Source organism: Arachis hypogaea, chromosome 14 (genome assembly GCF_003086295.3).
Source record: "Arachis hypogaea cultivar Tifrunner chromosome 14, arahy.Tifrunner.gnm2.J5K5, whole genome shotgun sequence".
NCBI lineage: Eukaryota > Viridiplantae > Streptophyta > Magnoliopsida > Fabales > Fabaceae > Arachis > Arachis hypogaea.
Genome location: NC_092049.1, coordinates 13,780,970 through 13,789,173, shown reverse-complemented (window position 1 = coordinate 13,789,173; position 8,204 = coordinate 13,780,970). Strand labels below are relative to the sequence as shown.

At 32.6% G+C, this 8,204-nt stretch overlaps 1 protein-coding gene across 1 annotated transcript; it reads right to left on the bottom strand.

Annotated features, from left to right (window-relative positions):
- Nucleotides 1-2,054: 2,054 nt before the first annotated feature.
- LOC112741608 (transcription factor MYB78) lies at nt 2,055-5,847 on the bottom strand. Its single transcript, XM_072213793.1, has 4 exons — nt 5,506-5,847; nt 4,784-4,913; nt 4,400-4,686; nt 2,055-2,758 (listed from the first exon to the last, which is right to left on the bottom strand). The coding sequence occupies exons 1-4, from the start codon at nt 5,663-5,665 to the stop codon at nt 2,328-2,330; spliced, it is 1,008 nt and encodes a 335-aa protein (XP_072069894.1). The 5' UTR covers nt 5,666-5,847; the 3' UTR covers nt 2,055-2,327.
- Nucleotides 5,848-8,204: the final 2,357 nt, after the last annotated feature.

Here is an 8,204-nt window from a genome sequence, read left to right as displayed (position 1 = left end):
ACACATTTACTTTAATTATAATAATTGAATAAACATTAATTATATATGTTTATTATTATCTATTTAAAAATAACTTTATTTATTCATACAATTTTAAGTATTTTCAAATTGCATATATATTTAATATGTGAATTATTTATTTTGAAGACTTATTTCACATTAGACAGAGTAGAGGGAATAAAAAAATATTGGAAGTTCTAACTCATCTTTTTATTTTTTACTTTTTAAATAATAAAAATATTGAATTTTTTATATTTTCAAAAAATAATATATATTAAAAATGTTACTAATTTAAATACTATGATAATAATTAAGAGGATAATTAGACCTACTAATTAATACTCGGGAGTAAAATAGTAGGAGTTTGTCAATTCTTGAATTGGTGCAATTAAAGCATCTGATTAACATAACTCTCCTAATTAAGATATCTTCTATTTTTAATACTCTTATTTTTCGGCTCCTTTCTTCCCCTTAAAACAAGTCATCAATTTTCTTGCAAGGTAACACGTGGCAGCTTCTAAACACTTCATGCTTTGTGGGGACCACTTAAAATAGGTTCTGATATAGGCACGCGGCCTACAAAGATTCCCCGCCGCCATAACCATCTTCCCCTTTCTCTCTCCAAACTATTCATTCTCTCACGTTTTCATACTTCCTCTCCTTCGGCACGTGCGCTGTGTGGAAGTTACCATATTGCCCTTGAAATCATGTGGATTAGGTTGGTGTGGACCAAATTTATTTATTTATTTATTTTGATATTTTTGAATCTGTGTGTCCGTACTAAATCCAACAAGGCGTGATAGAAAATTTTAGGGTAGGGCCTTTGGAATTGTACTTAGGTGACAAAGATTAAGCTTAATGATGATGATAATGGTTAATAGAGGATTGATTATTTGTGTTTTTTTTTGTTTGTATCAAGTATCCATGAGGTCAGAAATGATTAATTTCTCGAATACTGTAAAAATATAAAATGGACAACTTTTTCAAAAAAATAAATTTTATTTTATTTTCATGGTTCAGTGAATATTAAATTTTTAAGAATTAAGAATTATTTATATTCTACCTTTTGAAAATTTTATCCTTATTAATAGTCAACTTGAACTTAGAGCTAGCCCACCAATTATACATAACCATGTGTCTAAAATTACAATTGATTTTTTTTAAATTAATTTTTTTAAAAATAAATAGTAATAATACGATGACTTATTATTTAATATATTTTTTATATATAATTTTTTAATTATTATAAAAAATTTTATATTAATATTCAATTATGTAATATTATATCAATAAAAATAACTATTTTTATATTATTTATATAAATAGTTATCTAAAAAATAAATGTATTTAAATGATAAGATAAAATACTATATATTTTTAATATATTAAAATTAAACTTTTATTATAAAATAAATTGGGATGGATGGATATTCTCAGTTTAACCAACCACACTCCATTTCATAATAATATGATTAATTTTAAATAAATTACTAAAAAATATTACAGAAATGTTTCATAATGTAAATTATAAGATTCTAGAAACATAAAACATACACTTTTTCCGGGTTATGGTTCTGGTTCAGGTCCCGTGGACAAGATTTCAAAAGTGGGAGTATTAATTAATGGCAACTACTCCCATTAAGATGCCAAAAACATCTTCTCATGATGATCTTTGTTTAAAAAATGTAACTTATTTGTTTAGCAACATTTTGAATAAAGGTAACATTTTTACTTCAAATAAAAATCAAGCCCTACAATCTATCATCCAATGGTCAAAATGAAATATCTTCACACGATGACAATCATAAAATCTTCATTGGAGTAGCCACCTTAATTAATTAATATAATAACACAGTTGTAATATAATAGGGACTTGGCTAATGAAAAAGGAGATAGAATGTTTCTGTGAGATCAATTATGAACACGTCTACAAATTATTATTTAATTGTACGATACCATGCATCTATATTGCACTCATTATTATTACTCTACTCACTAGTTTTGGAATTAAGATGAGAAGCAGAATAAATAAAAATTTAAACAAAGTTTGATAATTTGAAAGAATGAAATCTTATATTTATAAAGAAACCTTAAATTACATCTATTTCCCACCCACCCCCTCTAAAAAAAAAGAAAATTAAATAACCAAAAACTACAAACTGAGAAATAATAATTCACATTTTAAATCGGTTCCTATGTGTGTTATCCTACATATAAAAATTTATTTCTATTTAATAATAATTTTGTCATATTCTCTGATTTCCCTTCATTTTTTAATTAGTAAATAATTTCACACACTATAACCGTTTCTCCCTCATCACAATAATTCACATGTTGTCACCACATCCTAGATTTTGTAGAAGCAACATGTTTTCATCATTCCAGAAATTGCTGAATGTAGAGGGATTATTAATCCAAGGGGTGTTTGGTAATTCCATGGCTTGGAAATCCATCTCTTGATGAGGGAACAATGACATGGAGGATGGACTAGTGATGCAATCCATGAAGCTAACTTGGTTGTTGTTATTTCCTTGTTGATGGTAATAATCCGAACTAGGGTCACTGTTGTTGTTGTTGTTGTTGTTGTTACCAACATGAACATTATTATTATTGTTGCAATAATCTTGTGTGACAAACGAATCCGATGATGTTCCTGTGCTACTATTCTCTGGAGTAGCATAACCAAAGTTGTTGTTGCTCATATTCATAATGTTTCCACTATGAACCTCCAAGTTGTTAAGGTTGTCGAAGTTGTATGTGTTGGGAATAAGACACAATTCCCCCTTGAGAAAACACCTTTGACAGAGAAATAAAATAGACACAATCACAACACAAGAATTTAACGTGGAAACTCCAATTACCGGAGAAAAAACCACGGCCGTTGTCAAATGACAACCAGAGAATATCACTATGTGAAAATTGTTACAACACATAGACTTCTTTCTCTCACCGGCACCCCAGTACACCCACACTCTTTCAAAGCAAATATCTAACTACACCTCACAACACTCTCTAATCAAAGAGTACAGAGGAAAAGAAAAATCAGATACAAGCTTAAAGTGTTTCTGACTGGTGCAAAAACAAATGGAGAACTTAGCCTCATATTTATAGCCTAGGCCACCCACTCCATTTGCTATCCTAAGCAATGTGGGACTAATTCAACCAAATCCTAACAATCTCCACCTTGATTGAAATAGTCACACATCTTCAGCTTCCATTGTCAACACCGACAATTCTTTGCTGCCATTGTCTATACCGACAATCATAGTTCAGAGAACTATCATACTCCACCATGAAAGTATACTCACTTGGAATTAGACCACTCCAAGAATTTCACCTTGGTACAGATCGAAACCTTGCTGAAAATTCATGGTGCAACTTCCAAATTGGCTTTTCCTGGAAGTTCTTCAGCCATCGACCTAACTCCGCCACACACCTTGCATCTCAACGCCAACCAATGCCCGTGTGCAATTGTGGACCCGATTGCCACAACTTATCCTTATCCATGGCAGTGCGGTAATACCATGAGGATACTTCTTGTCTTCTAGAGAACATCATCTTCTCTCATAGAGAGAGCAACCAGAGATCTTCTCCTTCAACGCCTTGTGCAAACCTGATTGTATCAACACATCCTTGACTTGTACTTGCCACAAGCCAAAATTGATTCTTCCATCAAATTTCTCTATTTCAAGCTTCACAGCACTTGAATATCCTGACATTGTTGCAACCGTATACTGGAATATTATAACTCAACTGTAGACCGTGCACTAGGAAGGGTCCCCAGGAAAGAGAGGTGGGTCACAATGGACACACTTAAATACCAAGTCTTTCCTTAGCCAGAACCTTTTCCAAACTGCACTCTCACAGAGTCACACTGCCTTCCAGCAACAACAACAGCAACCAAAGAGATTAGACTAGGCTGCAACCACAGAGCATACTAAGAATAAATCCCACCGAACCGAAGCTCTGATACCACTTGTTGGGAATAAGACACAATTCCCCCTTGAGAAAACACCTTTGACAGAGAAATAAAATAGACACAATCACAACACAAGAATTTAACGTGGAAACTCCAATTACCGGAGAAAAAACCACGGCCGTTGTCAAATGACAACCAGAGAATATCACTATGTGAAAATTGTTACAACACATAGACTTCTTTCTCTCACCGGCACCCCAGTACACCCACACTCTTTCAAAGCAAATATCTAACTACACCTCACAACACTCTCTAATCAAAGAGTACAGAGGAAAAGAAAAATCAGATACAAGCTTAAAGTGTTTCTGACTGGTGCAAAAACAAATGGAGAACTTAGCCTCATATTTATAGCCTAGGCCACCCACTCCATTTGCTATCCTAAGCAATGTGGGACTAATTCAACCAAATCCTAACAGTATGCTGTAGTAGTATTATTATTGTTAATAGCGACTGATTTAGTAGCTGATAAAGTCGGAGAATTGGACGACGTGGCGGTCGCAGCAGTCGCAGCAGTTGTAACCGTTGCTGCGGCCGCCTGTATGCGTTCCACTAGTCTTGGCATCCAAAGGAAGCGCATGGTGTCTTTGAATTGCTTGCTATTTACATCACATTTGAGTTGTTTCGCATGTTTTTGAACACGAGTTCTCCAATAGTTCTTGATCTCGTTGTCAGTTCTTCCAGGTAGGTATTGAGCAATTTTCGACCATCTAATAAATGAATTAATTAAAATTAACAACTTAGATGACATAATTTAAAAAATAATGTGAATTTTTTCTGAATAATTTAATTATTATTAATTATTACCTGTTTCCCCAACTAGCATGGAGCTCAAGAATAAGAAGCTGTTCTTCAAGAGTGATGTTACCACGTCTAACATCTGGGCGCAAATAATTCAACCATCTCAATCTGCAGCTCTTCCCGGTTCGTTTCAGTCCTATAAATAATGAAAAAAATAAATAAAATTGCTTAATTTGGTAAAGTTATTGCGAAAGATGAGCAAAATTCTATTTAATAAAGGGGAAAAAAAATAATGAGCATTTTTATCCATTATTGTTGCGGCACTTTTGTTTTTGTGAAACACACATAATGATTTTGAGTTGTGTATTCTGTTCAAGTGTTCATATTTCTTTTTCTTTCTTTATTATCACAATAATTGGAGATGCCTGCCTCCAAGCAATTACCTATAATTATAACTATATTATATATTTCATTTCATGCCCCCACCACACACAAAAAATATATTAGTTTTTATATATTATGCCATTAATTAACTTAAAGTCCATGAACATATAATTTCTCATTCATGCCGTTCTTGTATATATTTATAAGAAAAACGTAAATTTTGGCTTTTCTACCCTGAAATGGATTGATGATTGAACAAGACGAGAAATAGTGGACGGAGCTTTCACACCACAAAATAATAATAATAATAATAATAATAATAATAATAATAATAATAATAATAATAATAATATTGTGAAGATATACAAAACTAAGAAGAAATAGAAATAAAAAGAAGGACATACCGGCAGAGCGGGCAAGAGAATTCCAGCGACCTTCGCCATGATTGGCAATGTAATTGATGAGGGTAAGGTCTTCGTCGACGGTCCATGGACCTCTTCGGAGGTCCATGTCATCGTCGTTATTGTCATTGTTGTTGTTGTTTAGCCTTCGTTTCATATCCATGGTGGATGTTGTGTTAATTACTTAATTAATTAACACCCACTTTGGATAAAGAGGTATGTAATACAAGCTTTTGTATGTTTGGGTTTGAGTTGAAAAGAGGTGAAGAAGAGAATGAGAGAAAGAAAGAAGTGAAAGAGAAAAGAGTAAGAGAGAGTTTTGGCTTGTTACGAAGGAGGAGGTAGAGAAGGGTAGGGGCCTTTTATAGATATTTAATTAAGGTAGCTAGCTCAAGGATGGGGTTGTCAAATTAATATTTAAAACAAAAATTAAATTATGGTGGAAATCAGAAAGCGATTGGAGTTGGGATCGAAGATAGAGAGGAAGAGGGAGTGGTAAAAAATTAATGATTCAATTAATTAATTAATTAAGAGAAATGAGAAATTTGGAAGAGTATTAGTGCAAATAGAGTATTATTTATACTATTATATATACTAAGGAGGAGAAGCCACGACACGAAGTTTGACGACAGATTGACTTTGTTGGCTTTGTTGTGCCCGCGCGTGCCCTATGTATGATGCCATTTGTGGTTACTCTCAACCCACCATTTTGAAAAGAGGAGAATAAAAATAACTTCATCACTTGTTAATTCAAAGATTAATAAATTTTTTATTAATTAAAAATATAAAAATATTTTTATTTTTTTAAATTAAAAATATTTAAGTCTTTTCATTTAAAATATATATGAGAACAAATATCTTTTAAATATATCGTGTTCTAAAATATAACACTACAAGAAAGTTTTAGAATAGCAATCGATTTTAGCTACTAATAAAATCGGTTACTATGAACGACAATCAAAATTTTCTAAAACAAAAAAAATAGTTGTTAAATCAGTCGCTAAATTTCAATTAGCGATCGAATTAGCAACTGAAATAAAAAAAAAGGCATTTGGAGTCTGTTAGTGGCTAAATCGGTCGCTATTTTTAATTTAGCGACTGATTTTGTGATCAATATAAAAACAAGCTTAATAATGCATGGTGGGTCGCTGACTCGGTCACTAAGAAGTTGGTCGCTAAATCGGTTGCTAAGTGTTAAGATAGCGACCAATATAAAAATAAGATTAATAATGGTTAGTTGCTAACTCAGTCATTAAGAAGTTGGTCGCTAAATCGTTTGCTAAGTATTAAGATAGTGATCGATTTAGGAATCAACTATAAAATATTGGTTTTAAAGCAGTTGGTCACTAAATTGGTTGCTATTTTATAATTTAGTGACCGAACTAGTTAGCAACCAACAAAAAAATAGGCTGAAAAAATAGTTGGTCGCTAAATCGGTTGCTAAGGGTTAATATAGCGACCGATTTTAGCGACCAACTATAAAATCTTGGCGTTACAGCATTTAATCGCTAAATCGATCGCTATTGTAATTCTTAGCAACTGAATTTGTGACCAACTAAATAATAAATTATAAATTAATTAGTTGCTAAATCAGTCACTGTTTTAAATACATTGAATATGAACAAATTAGATTCCAAAATAAATAAATAAAAGACATAACTTTTCTAGTTTTCAACCCTAATTTATCCCCGTTGAGTTAAGAAATTAACTAATATGATTAATGATGACAAATATTATTTTATTGGGCTAATTATCCAATTAGTTTTGATGATTTTGTTTAAAGTGTTGCAGGCCAAAATTCACACTTGCAGCAGCCCAAAGTAATTAAAATAAAAATCAGAAGCCTCACAGTGTGCAACACTTACAAACAAGCCCAAATTAATTTAGAATAAAGAAATTAAATGGGCTGAATGGACAAAGCCAACCCAAGCCCAAATTAATCCCTTATGCCAATCCTTCCAAAATGCTTTCACCAAAAGCAATGTTCCTTTTTCATTTTTGGTCAGAACTCAGAGAAGAGAGAGAAAGATTAGTTCCTAAGTCATTCACTAAAGAAGAAAGAAAAAGAAGGATTAAGCAAGAAAGGTTGAGGTCTAATCACCCAAATCAAACCACATCAAGCTAAGTCAGAGGCTAAAGGTGATTCATTTCCTTTTACATGCATCTTACTTTCTTCCATCCTTCTCCAACTCTCTGCTACTTCATTTTGAGATATGGAAAGAGTGATTTCTGAGATACACTGTTATGAATCAAAGGCCAAGATTGTTTCTTGGAGACCAAGTAGTATCTCAAAGGGTTCAGATGTGGAATTCCCATTGAAAACCTTTCTTCTTTGCTGTTCTGAGGCATTCGGTCAAAAGAAAGAGATCTGTTTTAAAATTCCCATTTGGGGATTAATGGAAGAAAGTGAATGGCTAAGTTGGTAGCACATAGCTCGAGGAGTTAACTTGGTAGAGAGCAATTCAGCAACATGCAAGGAGATACAAAAGACAATTTTTTCATTATTCTGAAGCCAAGGAGAGAGAACCAGTATTTGAGGTTTATGTTTTGAGAAGAGCTCTCTGAAGAAGTTCATCAACTTGGACAGTGTTTCCTAATCAAAGGAGCATTCTTCCAGAATGAGAAACTAAATCAGAGGCAAGCAAATCTGGTTCATCACATAGCAAAGAGGTTGTTGAAGCATTAATCTCCTTCATATTTTA

What these genes read in the sequence shown, in the direction of transcription:
- LOC112741608 (XM_072213793.1), bottom strand. Translation starts at nt 5,665, where the DNA reads ATGGATATGAAACGAAGGCTAAACAACAACAACAATGACAATAACGAC. An exon ending in TTCTCTTGCCCGCTCTGCCG is followed by an intron (nt 4,914 to 5,505) that starts GTATGTCCTTCT and finishes CATTATTTATAG; the next exon opens with GACTGAAACGAACCGGGAAG. An exon ending in CAATAATAATACTACTACAG is followed by an intron (nt 2,759 to 4,399) that starts CATACTGTTAGG and finishes TTATTCCCAACA; the next exon opens with CATACAACTTCGACAACCTT.